General features: G+C 40.8%; 1 protein-coding gene across 5 annotated transcripts in view; it reads right to left on the bottom strand.

Moving 5' to 3' along the window:
* Positions 1 to 516: 516 nt before the first annotated feature.
* The window catches only part of EVI5 (ecotropic viral integration site 5), a 238,470-nt gene continuing 214,019 nt past the window's right edge, over positions 517 to 24,967 (bottom strand). For 4 of the 5 annotated variants that reach the window (XM_040360023.1, XM_040360025.1, XM_040360026.1 and 1 more), the window contains one exon: positions 517 to 1,533. In XM_040360023.1, coding sequence (XP_040215957.1) covers positions 1,225 to 1,533 — 309 coding nt within the window. In that variant the 3' untranslated portion in view covers positions 517 to 1,224. Of the gene's footprint in view, positions 1,534 to 4,839; positions 4,868 to 24,967 lie in introns of all 5 variants that reach the window. The other variant, XM_040360028.1, reaches the window with a different exon arrangement.

The following is a 24,967-nucleotide window of genomic DNA, read 5'->3' as shown; positions in this document are numbered from 1 at the left end:
TCATATTAAAAATAATCTGTAGCAGATTAGAAGATCCACGCTTTTGATAAAGACACATGGCTATGCAGCAGCACAGGTTAAAAAAAATAAAATCCCTTTATGTACCAAGAGAACTATAACCAGCAAGAACAAATGGAGGACACAGATCTGACCACCGGAATGAGCAAGATGGCTAAACCGACTTCAACCAAAGATATGCTTTATGTTCTTGCTCTTCGTAGCACATGGAATGACTCAAACAGAAATGCACTCCTTGAAGGAATACAACGCCGTTACATGAAAGCATCATCTTTGATAATGTTGCATTCACTGCTCTAAAATGATATGTATGGACTGCTATCAAAAAGTAAAACCTCAATCGCACACTACAAGGTCCATTCAGGTTGATTGTTCCCTATAAATATTACTGCCTTTTTATTATATTATTGGAGTGTCTTTAGTCTTGTATAAAATTAGTGTTATTAAAGATTTACAACAAAGTACATAAATACTTACATTTAAACAACGGACATTATGCCATATATAGTGACAGACCTTGTGCCTCAAAACACAAAGAGGTGATGTCTATAGGCAGATTCTCTCTTATATGTCAACACTCAGCATAGAAAATTAAAAGGCAGAAACTTAGATTAGATGCTATAGGCAATAGCTGGACACTCCTTCCTACAGCTTGCATACAAGTGCCTTAATGTCTGTCCCTTGAGTTTTTGCATTTATATCTTTGTATTTCCACCACGGACACATTGTATGTATCCTCCTCTGAACATGTGACAGCATTAGAGGGGGGATTTGAAGACCGTAGCTAGACACTACACAACATATTTACATATATAAAAAGGACAAATGCTTTGTTCAACAGGCATTAAATATTGCACAGGTTTCTCCTTTGTTTTAAAGAACGTCAAAAATTTGCACTACCAGTGTGGTAAACGGCAAAACACGTCTTCCTATGATATTTGCTCATCAAATTAATTGTATGCATTGATGGAGAACTAAAACATTGCAAGAAAAACATTTTGTTAATACTGTTAGCACAAAAAAAAAAAAAGTGTCCAGTGAACGTTCTAGTCTAGTGTATGGCAATGGTGACAGTTTGGCAAAGTATGAAGGCAAGTCGAAGTTCTTTACATGCTGGGTCAAGTCAGGTTTGTAATAAGTCCAGGACATACTGTAACATTGATGAGTGTCCATTTCCATCAATTTGATGAAGAGTCACAGTGATTATCAGACCGTCGTGGAGTAGGGTTCTGTTCTTTTAGCCACTGGTTTTTGGACCACTACATCGGAATCCACAAGGATGTCTAGTATTTCAGTGTCGCTGTCACTGCTATCCAAGTCAGAAGGTACCAACATCAGCTTTGCATGCTTTTTGGTCAGGCTGTAATGACCATCCCCTTGTCCTAGTGAGCCAGAGGCGAAGTCTTCATCAGACGAATGGAATGACACGTCATCTTCGATTATGTGATTGACGATATGGATGCCATCAAAAGTGGGTGGGTCTGATAAGCCCTTCTGACTTTTTATACAACGAATCTGTTGCAAAATAAAAAATAAAATTATTGACCGAATACAAAATTATTACCTAAAGTGACATTTGGGTTCCAAGATCTAATGATTATATATATATATATATATATATATACACACGTGTTTACTTTATTTAAGGAATGATCAATAACTACAATTCACTGTTAAGGTTACACCACAGCAACGGGTAACTGACTAGATCTTTAGCCAACTTGGCTGTAGGATTTAAAAAGAACCTATCTCAAATAAAAAATAAATAAAAATGGTGTCTGCCAATGAGAGTTTGTTTTTGGGTGAGGAAACTACTTAATAGGCCACAGACCTGACAAGGTATGCGCCTATCCGTGACTTACGAAGCATACATGAAAGTCTAGGAGCTTACACCTACAAAACCCAGCAAGCTTATTTGTGTCCCGACAGGCTCCCTTCAGGGTGAACTTATGCGGACGTCTGCTGAAAATGCTAGATTCCAGGCAGGCTGATTCTTGCATCAATTTTAGTCACCGACTACAATCTAAATGGCTAGAATAGTCGTCCGTTAATGACAGCTTATATTGGCACATGATCCTTGTAGCGTTATGCCACGTATACATGATCGGCTTTTCTGTTGGAAAAACCTTGGCTGGCTTTTCCGACGGAATTCCGCTAAAGCTTGGCTTGCCTACACACGGTCACACAAGTTCTCTGAACTTTCGTCTGTCAATAACGCAGTGACGTATAACACTGACGAGACGAAAAAATGAAGTTCAATGCTTCTGAGCATGCGGCAAATTGTTTCCAGGCATGCGTCGGAATTTTGCGCCAGGTGATCGGATTTTCCGCTAGGAATTTTTTCCGTCTGAAAATTTGAGAACCAGCTCTTAATGTTTTGTTGGTGGAAATTCCGACAGCAAAAGTCCGATGGAGCACACACACCGGTGGAATTTCTGTTCAAAAGCTCACATCGAACTTTTGCTGTTGGAATTTCCAATCGTGTGTACGGGGAATTCGTGTAATCAACGCTCTTCCCATAAATAATGCAAAATACAAATGCGGGAAAGTGTTTGACCTGAGTACAAACATCTTAAAATAAGTAGAGAATGAAATTAGAAAATAGATACAGTACATATACATTAATTTAAATATGCAAGTCGGGTGATAAATGGGGTCATCATGCTACAGTGCAATCACTGTCCAGTCAGGTCGACAAATCCCTAAACAGAACCTACAGTACATCAACCCTCCCGGTGTCCAAAATTATTCCTACCATTATAAAGACATAGCTGCAGCAGGGATTCTTGTGGGCCCGGTGTTCAGGCAGAGTTACTGATTGGCTGTCTCTGCCCAATCATCACACCTCAACAGCAGTGTTAATTTTGAGGTCAAATTTCTATTTAGTTTTAGTCATATTTTAGTCATCTGAATTGTTTTGGTCAACTAAAATCTAATGGGAATAGTTGTAACGCATGATTTAAGAATTTCTCTACATTTTCCAAACTCATTATATACTTCTTGAGTAAAAATCTAACGTGTAGTGGGGATGGGGAAGTAAATGGGAGTGAGGGATTCTTTCTGTTAAAAATAAAAAATAAAATAAAAATGGGAGTGAGGGAGTGCACCGGGCAGAGAACTGGTCTGGGAAGGCTGTTATTTTAGTGCTAAGCACTGCTACCTTGCTGGGAAGGGGAAAACAATCACCACGTGGTTTGCAGGGCATTGTTCTGGAACTCCCAGGCAGCAGGCAGACAGAGGGAGTCTGCGTCTCTCAGCCAATACAGCTCAGCAGGTGGCGGGGCTATGACAGACAGGCGGAGCTCTGAGGAAAGTAAAAGTTCAGGTGGGTAAACGTCCCTCCCTGACATTTTCAGGCGTTAATGAAAATTGGTATTTTTTTGTTTAGTTTTACTCACTGAAAACCTGCAGCCGACGAAAATATTTTCGTCTACAAAATGAACACTGCTCAAGCGTGCCCTTGTAATGCTGGAGAGTGTGTGAGGCTTCAGATAGGTAGGTATTACAGATTCGTTTTGGGGGGCAGGTAAGGGTTAGTTGAAACTTTACAGTGCCCTTTAATCTTCCATCATAACTACCCAGAGCATACTAAAGTCAAAGTATGCAAATAATAATTTTGTTCCTGGGTGCACAATAGCAAGCACAACATTTTTTCATCTCTAAGATGCACTAAAGCTGGCCATAGACTGTTTGAATCTCAGCTGGTTCAGCAGGAGCCGTCCAAGATTTGAACCATGTATTGGCAGGCTGAATGTACCATGTATTGGCAGAACCAGCCTGTCGGATTTTACATGCGATTATTGCCAGTGGCTTTTATGGCAGATGGCAATAATCACTGTGTTCTCCCAACAGGAAACGGCTTCCCCCACCGGGAGAACACAAGGACTCTGCAGGAGGGGTTCACCCATCAACACCGACTGTGTTGATGGGGAAATAGAGTAAGCATTCTTTCCTGCAACCCATGGTTGCAGGAAAGGAAATTGCTCAGGCTTAAGACTGGACATACACAGTGCAAATTTCTTTCCTGCAGCCAGGTCGAGGCATTGTCTGCTCCATGTGAGGGAAGCCATCCCCTCCGGGAGAAGATGGCGATTATCGCTAGTGGTTATAGCAACCGCTAGTGATAATCGCAGGAGAATCCAGCGGGCTGTGTTTTATCCAAGCTGATTGATCAACTTTGCACATTCAGCCTGCCCATTAAAAAAGATTTGATTTGTGTATGGCCAGTCTAGGAGGTCCATACCCCGCAGCAGCTATTACCGAGACATTCAGCTTCAGGACCAGAGCAGACTGCTATTTTCTGCAATATTTCTAGCAAAATACACAGCACGTGTTACAAAGTACATAACAGAGCAATAATAGGCTAATAGGTTGCTTTTCTCCCTTTCAGACTTCGTGTATCCAGAGGGAAAAGTAGATCTCTTGAAGTATAATGGTCATTGCCCAATAACTGTTGGAATAAGATGTCAATAACCAATATGGAGTACATGGACATGCACACTCTGCAAACGTCAGTCAATTAGCATGCACCGTGCGAGTTTATCAGCAAAGGTCAGAAAACTAAACTTGGTTGATATTTACTGAAGCCCCCCCCTAATGACAAGCACACAGGACATTTGGCGAGGTTCCCATCAACACAAAGGCACACTTCACAGGTAGATGTCTGGGGGGGGAGAGGTGCGGGAAGTTATGCAATGACACGGGGTAGGATGATGTGTACTATAGGAACACATGCTTTGTAATGACCGACTACAGAATTCATGAACAAGCTAGGAATAGGAAGAGAAATGATCTACCCCAAAGCAATATACTGTCCCTTACCTGGAGCCGACTGTTCCCCTGAGCCAGGCTTGTGTGAAAAAGAGGGCAATTTAAGATCTAGTGTACAACCTGACACAGCAATAAAACCAACACATTATACAATTCATATCACAACATGGAGTAAACTATTCAAACAGAACCACTAACACATAAGAAGAAAAAAATTAAAATGGTCACGCATAAACAACATTTCCATTAGTCAATTCAACAAAGACATTGCACACTATTCTGACACCCTAAACAATGGCCCTGCTTTGGTAAAACATTCGCCTTCACCCAGAGTGGGGCATTCTAATAAAGGTCCGTTACTGGCCAGATCACCAGGTGAAAACAGAGAAAAAAGTTATCACATCTAAGGATTGGTAATCTGAAATAAAATGTTTGGGTTTAACCACTTGCTGACCAGCCGTGGTCATTATACTGCGGCAGGTCGGCAAGATCCCACGAACCCGGCGTAGCTGTAGGTCGGTCCCTTCAAGCAGGATAGCAGGTGTGCTCCGCCGCATCGTGTGGGTGCCGATGCTCATGATTGGCGGTCAAGATGACTGGCGGTCGCAATGACTGCCAGCCGCGAGCGATCGCAGGCACGAGAGGCAGAAGAGAGACGTGTGTGTGTATAAACACACAAATCCCTCTTCAGTGAGGAGAGAGAGACGGTGTGTCCCTACTAGCTAGAAACAACGACCTGTCATCTCCTCTAGTCATTCCCTCCCCCCCCACAGTTAGAACACACATTAGGTAACACGGTTAACCCCTTTTCTGCCAGTGACATTTATACAGTAATTAGTGAATTTTTATAGCACTGATCACTGCATACATGCCAATGGTCCCAAAATAGTGTCAAAAGTGTCTGATGTGTCCGCCATAATGTCGCAATCAAAATTGATAATAAATTGATAATAAAAATGATATAAATCTATCCCCCATTTTGTAGACGCTATAATGCAAACCAATCAATATAAGCTTATTGCGATTTTTATTAACAAAAATATGTAGGAGAATACGTAATCTGCCTAAACTGAGAAAAAAATGCTTTTAAAAAAAAATATTATAATTGGGGATATTTATAGCAAAAATTACTAAATATTGACGCTCTTTTTGTATAATTATATATATATATATATATATATAAAAAATTTGCATGAAATCAAGTACCACAAAGAAAACTATTTATGGGGAAAAAAAGGACGGCAATTTTGATGGGTGCAGCGTTGCATGACCACACATTTGTTAAAGCAAAGCAGTGCAGAATCGCAAAAAATGGCCTGGTCATTGAGCAGCCAAATCTTCCGGGGCTGAAGTTTTTAACCACCGCTTTAACTTACGGAAATTTATAAAAAGATCTTGCTGGCACAGGCTGGTGGATGCAGTAAAATGCATCTAATAAGTAGGTGCTTCTGTACAACCATGCGTTTAGACATTTAAACCGAGACCCATGCAGATTTTTTCCATTTTGTTATACAGTAAAACCTTGGATTGTGAGCATAATTTGTTCCGCAAACATGCTTGTAAACCAAAGCACTTGTGTAGCAAAGCGAATTTCCCCATAAGAAATATTGGAAACTCAAATGATTTGTTCCACAACCATTTATTCATATGTCCTTCAGTCCATATAAAAAGATTGTAGCAATGGAATAAGTTGTGCAACCATAAAATGTCCATCCACAAATGGAAGCCTCCCCAAGGGGATTAGAAGCAAAATTCAGCAGGTGCTACCGAGTATAAAAGAGAAGAGAGGCACCTCTAAGTGTAGAAACATGGTTGATTAATTAAAGAGGCAAATCTACGTATGCAGGCATCTGGGGGAAAGCTGTCCACCAACCTCCACACCGCTGGCTCTCACCGCTGTCAGTCTACAATCATGACCAGGAAGACTACCCTGCAGTAGAGCGATCTGAAAGCGAGGCTTGACCCGCTCATGGAAGGGACGACATGGTGGTGTGGAGCATATGGTCTATGTGGACAGCTTTACCCCGGATGCCTGCATACTTCTAATGCGCCTCTTTTAATCATCAACCATGCGAGTTTCTGAAAGTTGTACCTTCATTAAATGTAATCTTATTGCTACACTTAGCGGCGCCTCTCTTCTATACTCAGTTGTGACATGACGTTACTCTTATATGAAGACATCGCTTGTATATCAAGTCAACATTAAAACATTTGAACCTGTGTAATTAATTATTACTATTTCTTAGAAACCCTGTCCCCCTGAAGAGACCCAAGTGGTCGAAACGTGTCGGGGCTCAACATTGTACACCACATGAAACTTGATATGTAATATACCTTTGTCCACTGCATCAAGGAATGTAGTCTAGTCGAGACTACTGGTCTCATGATTTCAATTTTCTCACCGATACTCTACCCCGTCTGTTAAATGGGGATTGCACAACCGGTGACCTGATTGTGGTCAAGTTTGTATTTCTGTAATGTTTTTATGTATTGTAATTTTATTCTTGTCTTTAATGTTTATTTGTTAATAAATATTTTCTTAAACATGAACTATTCAGGCTTTTGAACCTAATTATCAAGTACCGGTATAGTCCTCCCTGCCCACATTATTTCACTGGAGTTTCAGGGTTCATTGGGGAATCCTTGAGACCCCTCTATTTATTGCATCAAGGAATGTGACTTAACTATTATATTGTTCCATGTAATTCCTTTTTGACTCATTTTTGGTATCCGATAAATATCGGTAATAAATACTATTTTATACATCCTATATTTACTCCAATCTTTTACATTTCTGCCTAAAAGCCCAAACCGGGGAACATTTTCTCTCATTCACGTTAAAACATTTTTGCTTGTTTGTAAAAACGCTCTCAGACCAAGGTTTTACTGTACCAATCTTTATGTAGTGCAATTTTACCAATGTAAACTGAGCAGTGTGCAAGAGCATATAAAACAAAAAATATAGCTGCCTTCAGATCCATAAAAAAAAAAAAAATATACGATTGATGGATCTGAATGCATTTGTTCGGTTTGTGTGCATTAGCCCTGAAAACAAAAATGCAAAATAAGCTGAAAGCAATTTATTTTCAGCTCAGTAGAGCCTTCTGATTGTGGTATGTGCACAACTCGGCTGTCTAAAAACAAACACTAGGCCAGGAACACTATCTAATCATATCACAGGTTCCTCTGACTGACCACAACCACTTACAAATCAGACTCCGCCAACACACAGCAGTCTGACATGAGCACAGGGGGGAGAACCTGAACAAATCAGCTATTAAGAAGGCTATGAGGAAAGAAGCAATGTGAAAATCTGCCTTGCCCTACACAACAAGGCTAACAGGTCCTTTTTAATTATTCAGAAACATAAAACAGAGAACAGAAGATCCAAAAACTGAACATTTTTTGTCTTGGTTGCGCAAACATACAAGTCTGTATTAGCCAAGAGTGTGTGTTCAGATCGTATCAGCATGTGCAGTTATACAATGCTGGTCAGGCTGCACAGAGGAACGCGGCGGGTTGACGTACCACCGCCCAGAAGTCTCACGCCGCTCAAACGTCGATCCATCTATGGGCAAGCTGGTTGCACGGATGTTGATCTGTCAATCCACGGTCAGGTTTTTTACGTTTTGATTACTGTCAGTGGCGTTGGCTGGCAGCAGTGATCATCGCATTCTGATGAAAAATCTCTCACTCTGAGAATACAACAGAGCAGCAGAAGAGATTACAACAGTCAGTGTTGATGACGGGGAAAATCAAGCAATTGTCATTGCATAAGCTATGGCTTGATTCAGGAAGATATCAAAAGCCATACACAGATTGTTCCTCTTTCAGTCACGGGGCTAAACAGAGACAATCTAATAGATTTCCCTCAATCCATGCGAATCTCCTTATTTGCCTGACTGGATGCAGGTACTGTTTGTCCGACAATTTTCCACCCACCAATTTTATCAAGTGTTGATTAAAAAATGTACTTTTGTTGTGCTGGGTGGTGGCGCCAGGGTCAACCACAGCTAAACTCCCACCAATTCAGCAGAAACTGACCAAAATTCAAGTCATCTATGGTAACCTTAGCCACTTAAGACCCGGACCAAAATGCAGGTAAAGGACCCAGCCAGTTTTTGCGATTCGGCACTGCGCCGCTTTAACAAAGAATTGCGCGGTCGTGCGACGTGGCTCCCAAACAAAATTGGCGTCCTTTTTTTCCCACAAATAGAGCTTTCTTTTGGTGGTATTTGATCACCTCGGCGGTTTTAATTTTTTGCGCAACAAAACAAAAATAGAGCGACAATTTTGAAAAAAAATCAATATTTTTTCCTTTTTGCTATAAAAAATATATATAAAAAAAAAAACTTTTTTTTCCCTCAGTTTAGGCCGATACGTATTCTACCTATTTAAAAAAAAAAAAAAAAAAAAAAAAAAAAAAAAAAATCGCAATAAGCGTTTATTGATTGCTTTGCGCAAAATTTATAGTGTTTACAAAATAGGGGATAGCTTTATTGCATTTTTATAAAAAAAAATTTACTACTAATGGCGGCAATCAGCAATTTTTTTGGTGACCGCAACATTATGGCGGACACATCGGACAATTTTGACTAATTTTTGGGACAATTGTAATTTTCACAGCAAAAAATGCTATAAAAATGCATTATTTACTGTGAAAACAACAATTGCAGTTTGGGAGTTAACCACTAGGGGGGCGCTGAAGGGGTTAAGAGGAAAAAAAGGCATTTAAAAGCAAAATCGAAGGATGAGGTAAGTGAAGGAGGACTGCACTAAGGTAAAGGAAGCTATTTAGGGGGGAAAAAAAAATTACCTTTACAACCCCTTAAATCAAGCAATCTTGGAGAACTGTGTGGTAATGAGTACAAACCCAAATAAGTTGGGAAGCTGTGTAAAATCTACATAAAAACAAAATGCAATGATTTGCAAATCTCATAAACCCGTATTTTATGCACAATAAAAAAAATAGGAAAACCTATAAAATGTTTAAACTGAAAAAATTTACCATTTTAACCACTTAAAGTGGTTGTAAACCCTTTCAGACCACTTTGACCTACAGGTAAGCCTAGATTAAGGCTTACCTGTAGGTCCAAGAAACATCTCCTTAACCTACACGGTTAAGGAGATATTTTCAAGAAAGACAGCACCGATGTCTACGACGTAGACAGCGGCTCGCAGGTGCACTGAGCGTGCCGCTACCAACGTCACAGCGCCGGAGCAGCGATACCCTGAAGTCACTCTGGGTGTCATGGTGGCGACAAAGGACATGTCCGAGGACTGCTGCAAGGGGCTTCGTTCTCAGGTAAGCAATTCATAATGAGCTAGTATGCTATAACTATTCAAGAAACTTTGCGTTTGAATGTAAAAAAGTTAAAAATTCATGTACCATTACGGTGTGTTTTTCTACCTTTCACAGACTCACAGTGCAGCTCGGCTCTCATCACGGCCTCTACTTGCCTCTGTTCCCTCGAGGCAGCAGCGGGCGGGGCTGAGATCAGTGGGGAGCGGACGTCAGAGGAGAGGCGAGGACATGCGGCGCGGTTGTGCCTCGTAATACGGCGATGCCTTGTACACAGGACAGAAGGATTTATTGAACAAACGGACAGGAAGGAAGGTGCGGACCAACTAATCGATATTGATTAATCGTTTCAGCCCTATATTTTCATATATTGTTGCAATACTTTGTCACATCGTATTTGCGCAGCAGTCTTACGAACACTTTTTTTGGAGGAAAACAAAAATACACTTTTTTAAATAAAAAAAAAATAACAGTATTGAGAAGGAAACCATGGAATAAATTAACACTAACACTAAAGATAATGGGTGAGGACATTATAGAGGGGTTGTCCTAGTATTTTTCCCCTCCCCCCTCTTTTTTTCCCTCACAGAATAAGTACCTCTAAGGAGAGACTTTCAAAGCTTTTCATGCAACAAGCACTTTTTAGGAGGGATTTTTCAACAAAAGTTGAGGATTCTCTCCTTCAAATTAATTAAAAAAGAAATAGGCCCTCCTGAGGGAATTTGAACACTATGGAGTACTCTCCAATTTAAAAATGAATTACGCCAAATCAGAAACAATGGGCGTGGGGATACCGCACACACAACTCACGCACCTGCAGGCCAGATTTAAACTGAAGTGGACGACAACTGCCCTGAAATAACTGGGCACACACATCCCCCAAACGATCTCACAGCTATACGATCTCAACTTCCCACCCCTGCTAAAGACAATTCGGGCGCTCTTGAACAAGTGGCATACGGGGCTACACTCTTGGGTGGGCCGCTGTAACATCTTGAAGATGACAATCCTCCCGAAATTTCTCTACCTCATGCAAGCACTGCCTATCCACATCCCTGCATCATATTTCAAACAGGTACAGTCCACACTCACTGAATTCGTATGGGCTAAAAAAAGACCACGACTCTCAGCTAAACTTCTAGTCTTAACCAAATGTCAGGGGGGCCTTGCACTGCCGGATATCCGTGCCTACCCCCAAGCAATCCACCTGGGTAGGCTTAGAGATTGGTGCCGCAATCAGGAGAACAAGCTCTGGGCACAGATGGAACAGGACCAGACCGAGCGCCCTGGTGCTTCTCAAGCCTACAGAAAGACACTAAACGCCACCCACTGATTGGCAACACGACACGAGTCTGCGCCAGACTCATCTCACAGACGCCAATAGCCTTAACCAACTCGCCTCTGTATTCCATATTGGGAAACCCCCAGTTTGCGCTGGGAATACGGGATGTGGCCTTTCGGAGGCAAGGCGGGCCTCCACCAGGCCTCCCACTTTAGTTCGGGGGAGCGATGGAACACTATTGCGGAGCTTTCTGATCCCGCAGGCCCGTTTCGCTTGGACTTCCTGAGGTCCCATCAACTAAATCACTTCCTTCGTTCTCCGACACCTCCGACCAATGTCCAACCTCTCACAACACTAGAGGAACTCTGCAACACTTCAGGTACCACGTCGCATACGCTTTTCCTGGCCTATAGTCTTTTAAACACACCACGCGCAGACTTCGTGCCCCTGGGTTTGCTCAAATGGGAGGAGGAGTTAAACTGTCATTTCAGTACGGCCAAACGACAGCGCAATCTGAGTCCTTAATTTGCGCCAAGACCCAGGAAACTAGTTACAAACTTCTGTCACGATGGTACAGGACCCCAGTACTGCTCCACAAGTTTTTCCCGGTGACGTCTGACCTCTGTTGGTGCTGCCGGGCTGACAAGGGAACGCTGCTACACATCTTTTGGTCCTGCCCCAGCCTGAGTCGCTTCTAGCGGGTGATTTGTGAAGTAGCTCAGAAATTCACAGACCGCGATATACCAGCCGACTCCGCATTTTTTCTCCTACATGTATCCAACATTCCAGAGAAGGTATACAAAAAATCCATAATTAGACACCTTTTGGATGCAGCCAAGGCCTGCATTCCACTTCACTGGAAGGCCACGCTCCCACTGACAATATCCCAATGGATCACGAAGGTGGAAGAGAAAACGCATGGAGGACCTCAACCTCACGGCACATAACAGACAGGAAACATTTGCTAAATACCTGGCAGCTGTGGAATATCTTCATGTATTCGGCTGAGGGCCAGGCATTGAGAGAGCCCACGGCTGATGTATGAATGCAAACTTATCAGTATGTTCCCTCCCGCCCCAGACTATCTCCACATGGGAGAGTAGGACCACAGAGAAGGGGGAACTAAATATGAGTCTTAACCCCCCTGCCCCCCCCGCCCTCTATCCTTGACCACTCTTTCTTTCTTCCTTTAGTCTTGTTCTGCTATTATCTGGAATTTTCTACACCCCCACACTGGGGTTTCTTCTTAATATAAAGAGAAAATGGAGGGGCCGGTCGCGTGGACCCGACACCTGGCTATAGTAGTGTGCAATGTTTTCTTTATTTCATGTACTGTTGTTGTGTAACTAACCTACCACATGTATTGTAGGTATAATTGTACCATGTCGGCACTAAGCGCTCAACATTATAGAGAAGGGGTTTAGAGCACTTATAAGTATAAAATAACACCCTCGAGGGGTCACCACTCCCCATGGTGAGACTTTTATGGGTGGTCCTTTATCCTAGGGGGGTCTTGTGGGATGAACGCCTCTATCTTATCTGATATTTTATGATTTGTAGTCACACTGCAATACTGTTATTAATGTTGTTTTTTTGTTCATAGTCTCATGACCTCCTATACATCATCTGACAAATTGTATGTATGGGTAATGCTCCAGAAGAAGCGGGTGATATAAGAAACCACGAAACATGTCAAGTTTTTTTCAATATAATTTAGATGATGTTCATATTCTATCTACAATGATGGGATGTTTTTTTTTAGGCACTTTATAGTTATGACTAAAGATGTTTTTTCTATGAATATGTAAATTGTGTATATTTTTTTTGTAATAAAACTCTTTATTCTTTTCTCATTTTGACTGGAAATCAGTTGATATATGGTACTATCAAAGTCCAAACCCTAGCCTCCTCCTAAATACATATTTTAAATCTTGATGGGACGAAGGTACCGTGTGTAAAAATGTATATTCAGCACTTCTCCATATAATAAAGCCATTTTGTCAGGCAACAATGGTTTTGAGGACAGATCACCAGTTGCAACTTCTGTTCTACTCTCAGTACAGATTTCCACCAACACTGTTGCTGAATAAAAAGGAAATGCGTTTTACAATGTACACCAACGGGAAGAAAAAATTGTGCTCGTTTTCAGTAGAACAGCAATTGCAATCTGTTGCAAGGTGGTTAATGCAAGGTTATTCCAGCATTTCTCAACCTTTTTAACATGAAGGAACCCTTGAAATGACTCAACAGTCTCAGGCTCCATGCACACTGGGCTTAAAAAAGCATCTGCTCTCTAGGCAGTAAAAACGCTAATATAGAACTTTTTTGTACACAGTTTAGGCAAGTATTACTCCCTCCTCCCCCCGACAGTGAGCTCCAATCAGAAACACAAATCAGTAGTTTTTTTTTCCTGCCTCTAAACGATGAGCTCAAAATATGCCTGTAATCGTCCTAATGTGCATGGACATTAGGGGTGCAATGGATCAAAAAACTCACGGTTCGAATCGTTTCTCGGATCAGAGTCACGGGTCGGATTATTTTTCGGACCACCATATATAGTCCCCACTCTAATGTCCACATCTCCCCTGTAAGTGCGCCGCTCTGGGGAGCTCACCTAGGCTACCGCTGCCGGGTGTACCAAGGTGGCCGCCACTCCGGAGCTAGGCCGAAGCCACGGGCTTTCCTATGGCCACAATCCGTGGATCGCGAGGTGTGCCGATCCGAACACGGCGACCCGTTCGGATCACGGATCAATGACGATCAGTTGCACCCCAAATGGACATATAGGAGAACATTGAGTTGTTTCTACAGGTAGAACACAAAACTCCTGTAGAAGCAACGTTTTTTTAAGCCAGTGTGCATGGAGCCTTAGTCAACTCCTGCCAATTAATGTACAGCTCAATGTACATCAGTGTGATAGTCAGAGGGAACCATGTTTCTAAAATCTATCCCTTACAGATAGCCAAGGATAAATAATGTCAATGGGAACGTCTTCAAGAGGGAGAAATTGTTTAAGGAACCCCTAGCAACCTGTGGAGGAGCCTTGGTCAAGGAAGGTTGTTTGTTCAGCCTGTTGGTACAGGAAAAAGCAACAGCAGGTGAGTTCTGAAAGGATAACAATCCCTTAAAATATCTGATAGGAAACTAAATTTTTTAGTGTCCTACCAGATATTTTTATTCAGAAAAAGAAAAAGATGGGTTTATGGTCATCCAGAAAACACATTCCAAAATCCTAGTTAAACATGCCAAAGCAGCTTTGTGGTCTCCCAGGATACATATGGGCTGTACTAGTCTCTTGTAATCTCTTGTAGCACTCCGGTAATCTAGGTAGAGCAGGCAGGTCTTGCAACATCTAACAGGAAACAATGGCAGATGCAAAGCAACCACTGAGAACTTTGAAAACAGGACGAGACGCTTGCTGATAAATCATTGGAGTTCAATGGTTTGCAGGGTACAGGAAAGCGAGATGGAGGAAAGATTTATTAGGTCTCAGGTTTTACATATTTGGCTGCTTTCACACGAATGCATTTTTTCTTGCTAGAAACATAAGAAAAAAACACCAATAAAAATATTTCCCTTTATATCCTATGGGACTCTTCACACCACTGCGTTGCAAAGGTGGTGCGTTTTGAAAAGTCAAGCATGCTGCATTTTTGGTGCGCTTTTCAAAGCTGCCTTAAAAATGAAATGCCTCATTGAAATGAACAGAACACATGTAAACCGCGGTTGGGTTTTCTAAATCATACGCCCATGTTTTTACAGGTGCATGCTGGGAGTAAGGCACCCCGAAAAAGTGTAAAAGTACCCTTAAAAAAAAAAAAAAAATAGAAAAGCATTTGTGGGTTTTGCAAGGAGACTGCTTTTGGTATATCTACAAAACATAATAGGATGACTTCCAAGCATCAACAACAGCCTGGTTCTATGCATTTGGCCTTAGTGGCACATTTATATTTTAATAAAAAAAATGCAGCCTTACGCAATGACCAACATGTACTTTTTTGCATCACAGTGGTTAGTGCTTATGCTTGGCTGCATTAGTGTCGTTGGTTTGAATCCCAACCACGACACTACCTTTGCATGTTCTCTCTGTGCTTGCGTGGGTTTCCTCTGGCTATTCCAGTTTCCTCACACACTCCAAAGACGTGCTGATAGGGAAAATTTAGACAGGAGCCAATTAACCTAATATGTGTATGTATGAATGTGAGTTTGCAACCTTAGATTGCAAGCTCCTTGAGGTCAGGGACTGACGTGAATGTATAATAAATACGTAAAGCACTGCGTAAATTGACGGTGCTATGCAAATACAGTGGAACCTCGGTTTAAGAGTAACTTGGTTTGAGAGAATTTTGATTTGCGAGCAACTTTTTTTTTTAAATTCTGACTGAGTGTTGACTCGCAAGACAAGCAGAATTCACGCTAAATAGGCCTGCAGTACCTCATTTGGCCTGACGTACGGGGGCGCAGAAGCCGAACATTGGCCTGCAGTACCCCCTATTTGGCCAGAGGTACGGGGGCACAGGAAATGAGCCTGAAGTATCCTCGGGCCTTTTCGGCCGTTTCCAGCGTTCTCCCACCTTTGGCCGCATTCGATATTGCATCCCATTGAAGTCATTGCGGAACTAATTATTTTAGTTTCCATTGACTTTAATGGGAAAACTCGCTTTGATATGCGAGTACTTTGGATTATGAGCATACTCCTGGAACGGATTATGCTCGTAATCAGAGGTTCAACTGTACCAATAATAGGCCAGGTTGTGATATATATAAAAAATATATATCTTGCCTATAGGTAGTGTACCATTTAGAAGATATTTAACATTACATGCAGCCAGTGACATCACTGGCGCATGTGCTCTGAAGGAACGGCAACCCGTGCTGTTCTTTCAGAACCGTGTGCCGTGAAATCACGGCTCCGGCCAGTCAAAGAGCCGGAGTCTGCGAACTCGGAAGCGCCTGAACCACTGACTTCTTGCCGTGGGATGGCTTTGTTTGAAGGCAAGTTTAACATAATGTGCTAGTATGCGATGCATACTAGCACATTATGACTTTACCTTGCTGGGCAAAAAAAAAACGTCCAGCAGTATACAGCCACTTTAATTTACTCTCTTGAATATATTTTTTTTACAATAACAGTTACTCTGTAAATTACTAATAACCCTACACATAGTTTTTTCAGAGTAACCGTTTTAGGCATTCCTGGGATTCAAAAAATTAATAAGGAGCATAGATGAGTTATTGTATCGCTTAAATGTTGCCGTTCCCACCATCATCTTCCATCTTATCAGATTTCAGTAATCAAGATTATTATATTTTGCCTGCCTATATTTATTGTTTAATTTCAGTACACCACCCACACTCGATGGCAGTGTATGTTGAAGACATTCTAGCCATCAGCCTGGACATTCTAGCCAGGCCATGCACTTGCACTGCTAGGCTGAACTCAAGAGACATCAAGTGAGCAGACAGACCACATCTATAACTACATCCCATAACAAATTCACACACAGGCCGCTTCAGGGGAAAAATGAGAAGTAGAACACGAGACCTGAAAACTTGACTCATCTGTTTACCTGTAGATTGTGAGAATATTAAACCTGTGGCTGAGCTTTACATATACGTATAGCTTGAAGTAGAACTAAAAAGGTATAACACTTTTTTTTTGCCATTCGTCTCATTGGGGAGATTTCCCTTCACTTCCAGTCCCGTATCCCAAAAAAAATTGTAAGGGGAAATCCCTCCAAAGTGAGGGAATCCCGGGATGTCATCAGAACGTGTGTCCCCATTGGAAGAATATCTCTATTACTGTGCTGGTGTTGATCCAAAATTCATTTTTCGCCACTTTGGATGATGGTAAAACAGGACAAATAGAGAGGGTGAATCTCCTTTATGGGGACAGCAATACAAACCTGACAGGCACTCTAATCCCTTTCCACGCCAGAAGATTTTTTGGCGGAGTACAGCGCACAGACTCCTGGGAAATGATGACACTCATTTCCCAGGAGGCAACTCGGCTTAGTAACACCATATTACAGGCAAGAATTTTTTTGGGAAAAAAAGTTTTAAGATTACAAGGAAATCATTGAAAATAAGTTTAATTTTAGGGTGGACCTCCGCTTTAAAAAAAAACAAAAACAAAAAAAAAAACCCACAAATTTACACTTAAATAAAAATGTATTTATAAATAATCCTAAATCTTTACACCAGGGCATATAATAAAGTATATATAACAAAAACTAGAAAAACAAAAACAAACATCTAAGAGAATATCTATACGCTGACACTCACCAAACATTCACTGCAGGTGAATTTTCCAGGTACATGCGTTTTACATGACTGATTGATTTGCCTGCAGTGACTAGTTTGTGAAAGTCTCATTCACTGCAGGTACATTTTTTTCCAGGTACATGCGTTTTACATGACCGATTGATTTGCCTGCAGTGACTGGTTTGTGAAAGTCTCATTCACTGCTTTATTATGCCCCCAGTTTATGTACAGGTGATTTTTTTTTGTAGCATCACTCCATCAGCCTTTGCAGGTTTCTACAGTAGCAGTATGGTCATTTAAAATCCTAGGAGGAGAACAATGCCACCTAGTGGAAACTATAAGCCATGCGGACACCGATAAAACTACTTTTAGTATCTGCAAACATCATATGTTTCATTTTTTTCAAATTTTTTCACATAAAGTTGATCTAAAACCAATGACTACTTTTTTAATCAAATCCTTTTTATCGGTTTAACATTTTACAGCAACAAAATCAACTTTGATCCAAATAATTCCTCTGTTCCACACTAAACATTCCACCAAGTAAATAGCAGGCCACAGAATAAAGGAATGCTTGCAAGTCCAGTACAGAAAAATTATGTGGTGGAGATCATGTACAATTTTTTTTTTTTTTTTCTTAGTAACAGTAGTTTAAAGCATTAATGGAGGAAGCTAGGAACCCCCTAACATATTTTAGTATTTTTAACATTAACACTTTAACCACTTAAGCCTCGGACCATTTGTCAGCTTAAAGACTGGAGGTCTTTTTGCAAGTCAGCACTGCGTCGCTTAAACTGACAATTGCGCGGTCATGCAACGTGGCTCTCAAACAAAATTTACGCCCTTTTTACCCCATAAATAGAGCTTTCTTTTGGGGGTATTTGATCACCTCTGCGTTTTTTATTTTTTGCGCTATAAACAAAAATAGAGCGACAATTTTGAAAAAAAAAAAAAAAACATTTTTTACTATAATAAATATCCCCAAAAAATATATAATAACATTTTTTTTCCTCTGGTTAGGCCGATATGTATTCTACATATTTTTGGTAAAAAAAAAAAAAAAAAAACAATAAGCCTTTATTGATTAGCTTGCGCAAAAGTTATAGCGTCTACAAAATATGGAATAGTTTTATGGCATTTTTATTAATATTTTTTTTAATAGGAATGGCGACAATCAGCGATTTTTATTGTGACTGCAACATTATGGCATACACATCTGACACTTTTGGGACCATTGTAATTTTTACAGCGATCAGTGCTATAAAAATGCACTGATTACTGTGAAAATGACACTGGCAGTGAAGGGGTTAACCACTAGGTGGCACTGTAGGGGTTAAGTGTGCCCTGGTGAGGGATTCTTACTGTGGGGGGGATGGGCTGTGTGTGACATGACACTGATCCCCGCTCAGATTACACGAAGCGGAGATCAGTGTCATTGTCTCTAGGTAGAGCGGGGAGATGCTTGTTTACATTAGCATCTCCCCGCTCTCTCTCCCTGTGAGACGATCGCGGGCATCCCAGCAGCGATAGAGTCCGCGGGACCTGTGGCCGAGTTCACGGAGCTTGCGGCGGGCACACCGGCGCGTGCACAATGGCACTTCCCTAAAGGGGAACGTATGTATACATCCTTCTGCCCAGGAGTGCCATTGTGTCGACGTATATGTGCGTGCTGTGGTCGGGAAGCGGTTAAAGTAATCAAGGAATTTTAAATCTTTTTAAATATAAATTAATAAATCTAATTAAAAGGTCTGGCGGCCCTGCTATAGAGGTGGTTGTTTAGGCACCTGCTCTTATGTGGGCAAAAATGGTCTTGCAATTGTGCTCCTGCATGGTCCCCCCGCCATATGCACACTCAACGAGACTACAATCAGTCATGGCAAAACACAGTGCACAAGCATGGTCTACTGTTCTCTCCATCTACAAGAAACCAGTCATAAGCAAGAATGTATAGCCTATGTTGGAGTACATGCAGACTGGAAGTGGCTGAAAGAGGCTGAAGGAGATCAGTAGCACTGAGATGTGACAAATGTAAAAATATGCTATTTTTTTTAAATAAAATACTGTTTTTAGATTATTTTTTTACACATAGTGGTTTAGCAAACTAGACCTCATCCAGTTAGGGTTCATATTTTTTAAATTTAGCTTCCATATTTAGACGTAGAGATACAAGCATTTACTTTAATAAATAAAAAGTCTAAAAAAAATATAGCCAGGTTAACAGCAACTCCCAGAACCATAAATCTGTTGAATTCTTCTTTCTACAATCATGCAATCTGGGTGCAGTATTGCCCAGCACAGCGTTACAGAATAAAGCCCATAGCGTCCATCTGGGGCACAAAGGGCGATCGGCTGGTCAGGCTTACAGTAACTTCATACAGCTCGGCATGGGAAATCCCCTCCCTCATTGCTTTTCACAGCCGTGCTCAGAACAGTTTCCTCAGTAGTGGTTAAAGTGGAATAAAGACAAAGTCTTCTAGAGCTGCAAAGGTCTTGGTTTAGTGTCACAAAGTACCGTAGAGTTAGATCTTGTTCACTTTTAACAAAATGGTGTGATTTGTAAGAGAACATTTCACACCTTCTGTATAGAAAATGAGCTACAATACATTTCAGCGACTTGGGCTATATAACCGCAAATAGCATTGCTGCTCCGTGCTGCAGAGTGAATAAGGGGCTGCTTTTGCCGACCTTCTCTTGAAAATGCTGGTTGCCCATCTCTGGCTTCAATAATCTATAACTTACTACCTAGGAACAAGCATGCAGACAGTGAAATTAATCTGGAGTCTATAAATGACATAATTCATGGAGGGGACTTTAGATTTAAAACAATTCCGGGCGACAGGTTGTTTTAAATGGCTCAGCATGTTATTACATGCAATGCAAGAGATTTTCTGAATGCATACCCAGGACTGTGGAAAGTAATTGGACGAACAGTGACTGCATTCTATCAGATACAGTTGCTGTTCAGGTATTCAGGCTGCTGCAAGTATTGTGGCGGCCTGAATACAATAGCCAGCAGAGAAATTCATCCTAGAATAAAAGCATGGCTAGATTTCTCGTTTAGCCTGTACTAGAGAAAGTTTATGTATTCTCACATCTGTGCTAAAGTGTGGATGGAGAAATTTCCACTGCCAGGTATTGCATTCAGGCAGCCGCAGCACCTGCATATTTCCTGAATACCCAATCATTGCCCGAATCTGACCTGATGCTGTCACTGTTCAGCCAACAAGGCTACATTCACACCGAGTGTCGGATTTTACATGCTAGTGTTTGAGCATTTGTGTACAGCGTTTTTAAAATTGGTCAATAGAGAAAAATATCATCCGTTTCACCATTTGTTATGTTTTTCAGCTTTCTCACCTGCCTTTATTTTAACTTTTTTTGTTAAATGGGTTGTAAAGGTACAATTTTTTTTCCTAAATAGCTTTTTTTTTACCTTAGTGCAGTCCTCCTTCACTTACCTCATCCTTCCATTTTGCTTTTAAATGTCCTTATTTCTTCGGAGAAAGATTTGGGGTTAATATTAGGGTTTATTATTAAGACTTTTATTAGGGTTACAGGTTGTTTTTTCTTTATTTTTATTATTTATACAATTTTATTTTCATTACATTTTTGCATTTGAGCAAAAAAAAAAATGCTCAAAAACGTTTGACAAAATGCACTAAAATGCTCAAATCAAGCGTTACTATGGATAAAAAATGCTTCACAAATGCACTAATCCGCCCAATTAGAGCTACAGATAATGCACCAGAAGTTTTGAGCTTCAGGCTCAATTTTTCATCCAGTTAAGTACATTTTTTAACTCTTTCTGCTCACATTATAGTGGGGGGACTTACAGGGCCACCCACAGCTTACATTTCAAATTCCGATTGGATTTCTTCAGCCAGTAAGAATTTTATTTAAAATTTTTAACAATTAACCTTATTGTTTGCTTTGATGTGATGATGACTTCTACCTATATATCTCGGAGTTTGATTATAAAGTGGTACCTTGGATTACGAGCATAATTTGTTCAAAAGAATGCTTGTAATCCAAAGCACTTGGTATAAAAAAAAAAAAAAAAAAACGGGATTCTCCATAGGAAAAAATGAAAACTCAGATAATCCCTTCAAGCGGCACTGCTAGTGTATGCAGTACCGCATGTAACCAGAGGTGGTGGGGTGCCAGAGACATCCGGAAACACTCAGAGCACTCGGGAACAGAGTTTCATTCTACTGTAAACTCTATAATCACCAAGCACTGTGGCATGATCTTTAACCATTATAAAAAGTGCACATAGGGAGCGTGTAAACAGACAGAACACACTTCAAACACTTGGTTATGTCTACAAAGATGGTTTCCCATTAAACCTGCATTATAATATAATGTGCTCAGGGTTTTCTGCACAGACGGGAATACACCTAAAGATGAACTTCTACTTTACAAACTCTGGCCTAGAACACTCATAGAAGGAAATGACTGCATAATTCATGGCGAGGGGCTTATATTGCATTGCTTCTGGTGAGGACAGAGATCCTCTTACCATGAACTGCAAACACATCTAACACTATCTAAATCAGAAAGAAAACAGTTGCCAAGAAGAATCTGACAGTTTAAAAGGGTTTTCCTCTTAAATGGTAATGTAAGGCCGACCTCAAAAAGTGCATTGCTTCTAAAACTGAGGCCAAGGCCGGGTCATGCAGATAACAGGTGACCAGCTTCAATCGCCCCAGCAGAATCACCACTACCCTTTACACAGCACTGCAACCGCCAATCATAAAAAGGTAAAAGAAGTTTTACAAAAAAAAATAAAAAAAAATAACACACCTATATACTTTTGTTTTCACCCAACCAAAATATATGTCCAAGTACCTCATTCCTAGTGGGGTATTGAAAACAAAAACATGGAGTGGAACTTTGCATAGGCACCCAGAAAAGTTAAGTAAAAATTATATATCTTTATTCAATACAGATCAAAACCATCAAACTTCAAAATAAAAAGTTACAATCAATACTTTAAAGACACGTCTCATATCTGGATTCCATGATACAGAATTGTCTTTAATGAGATTAAACCTCAACATGTTTCAACTCAGTCTTCATCAGGAGTTGAAAAAAAAACAAAAAAACACAACGTCGTACGTACAAAAAGTGAGTGAGTTGTCCACAGAAGCTCCAGGTAGATTTTGGTATGATGCAAGAGATACAAGACCACCTTGTTGAGCTTGGATACCATGTGCTGGGTCTTTCCACATACACCGGATGTTAAAACCTTCCCTGTGTGTTATTGTGGCCGGGTTCAATACCTCTTGCATCATACCAAAATCCATCTGTAGCTACTAGCTATGCACTCATTCTTTTCATAAGTTTTCATTTATTATTCACCGCTTGATGAAGACTCTCAGAGTTGAAACACATTGAGGTTCAATACCATTGACGACAACTCTGTATGATGAAAACCAAATAGAAGACGTACCTTTGACGTATCGATTGTAATTTTTTATTTTGGAGTTTTAATCTGTATTGAATAAAAAAAAAAAAAAAATAATTACTAACTTTTTATGGTTCTAGTTTACCCAAGCAAAGTCCCATTCCATGTTTTGTATTCTATAAAAACGGTCCTGGTTAAGAAAAAATAAAAAAACATCCTTGCAATTCCTGAGAGTATTAGATTCCCGTCTGATTTACCAAAGGGATACAGTAGGTGGTTAGTGTCACCAGCATCAGTAACATCACCGGGAAAAAAACTGGGAAAACGTATTGACTCGAGTATAAGCCAAGGGTGTCCCATCTGCATGCCTCACTGTGCCCCATAAGTACGGTACCTTGATCGGCGTTATCTCCTGGTGCTGTGCCCATCTTTTTTATGTCCCAGCGCTGTGCCCATCGTCAGTCTTATGTGTATAATACATTCAGTGTAAGCCGTGTAGTGTAACCAAGCACCGCCTCCTCCTCTTCCTCCTCCATGATGGGACACTGACTCGGTTTCCCAGCAGTGAGTCAGCCTATCACGAAAGAGGAGGAGGAGGCGGCGCTTGGTTACAAGACACGGCTTACACTGAATGTATCACAGCCCTGGGACACAAGATTAAAGATGGGCACAGCGCTGGGAGATACAAGACTGAATATGTATCACAGCAGGGGGGGGGAGGGGGATTAGGCTGCAGATGGGTACAGCGCCAGGAGAGACTCGAGTATAAGCCGAGGGGGGCATTTTCAGCACAAACAAATGTGCTGAAAAATTTAGCTTATACTCAAGTATATACGGTAGTAAATTTCATTTTTATTTATTCTGCATTTTCACCAACTACATACACTGGGGAAACTTTCTGAAACACCAAATCACAAATCTTATCTGCTGTGTGTAGGTAAGCAGGTTAGGGAGTTCATGTCAAAAAAAATAAACGGCAACAACATAGGTGTTTTTATGTAGCGGAATATCGGAAGCACTGGTGACCTAGCTGATAATGCTCCAGTTATACTACAGACCATCAGCTGGTCACATGTGGAAGGCCTGCTCATTGATAAACACACACACACACCCCGTATATATACACACTATTTCCACTACAGTCATGGTAATATGCACACCTGGCAAACTATCTTGACAGCTTAAAGCAGAACTCAAAAAAGGAATACCTTTAAATAAAATAAAAGCATTTTTAAGTGCACTTAGTCAAGTACCTGAATACCTTAATAGCAACATCCCCGGATCTCCCGTACAGAAATGCTCAGACTGGAAGCGGTAGTTGGCAGCACCAGGAGTAAAAGTAGACAAATGTCCCAGTGCACATTTGTTGAAAAGGAAAATAATGACAGGAGTAAAGAGCAGAAGACCATTAGGATGACCTTCTCAGTATGCTGCTTCTCTGCCCAATCAGCAAGCTAGGGGTTGATTCTGACACAGGGTTTTAGCCCAAGCTGTACTGCTGTTGCAGTGGGGGTTGAAGATACGGCTAGGTCATGTGCGGGTGGATGAACCACAAAACTACATAGAACTACAAATCCTTTGGCAGGTAAACATTTGTCATTGATGTATTGCAACTTTTTACCCACTTAATATTGCTCTAAAGCATTAATGGTTTTTATCTCAATGCATTTCCCACTTTAATACCAGTCAGTCACTTTCACCCCCTTCCTGTCTAGGCCGATTATCAGCTTTTAGTACTGAATGACAAGAATGCGTAATGACAATTACGCAGTCATGCAACATTGCACCCATATGAAATTTTTTATCATTTTAGACAGATATAGCTTTCTTTTTGTAGTATTTTAATCACCACTGTTTTTTTTTATTTTTTGCTGAACAAAAAAAGATCAGAAATTTTGGTTCCCGCTACTATCAAATCCTATGA

Source organism: Rana temporaria, chromosome 7, assembly GCF_905171775.1.
Source record: "Rana temporaria chromosome 7, aRanTem1.1, whole genome shotgun sequence".
Classification (NCBI taxonomy): domain Eukaryota; kingdom Metazoa; phylum Chordata; class Amphibia; order Anura; family Ranidae; genus Rana; species Rana temporaria.
The sequence above is the reverse complement of the archived record's forward strand: the minus strand, read 5'-3'. Positions and strand labels throughout refer to the sequence as shown.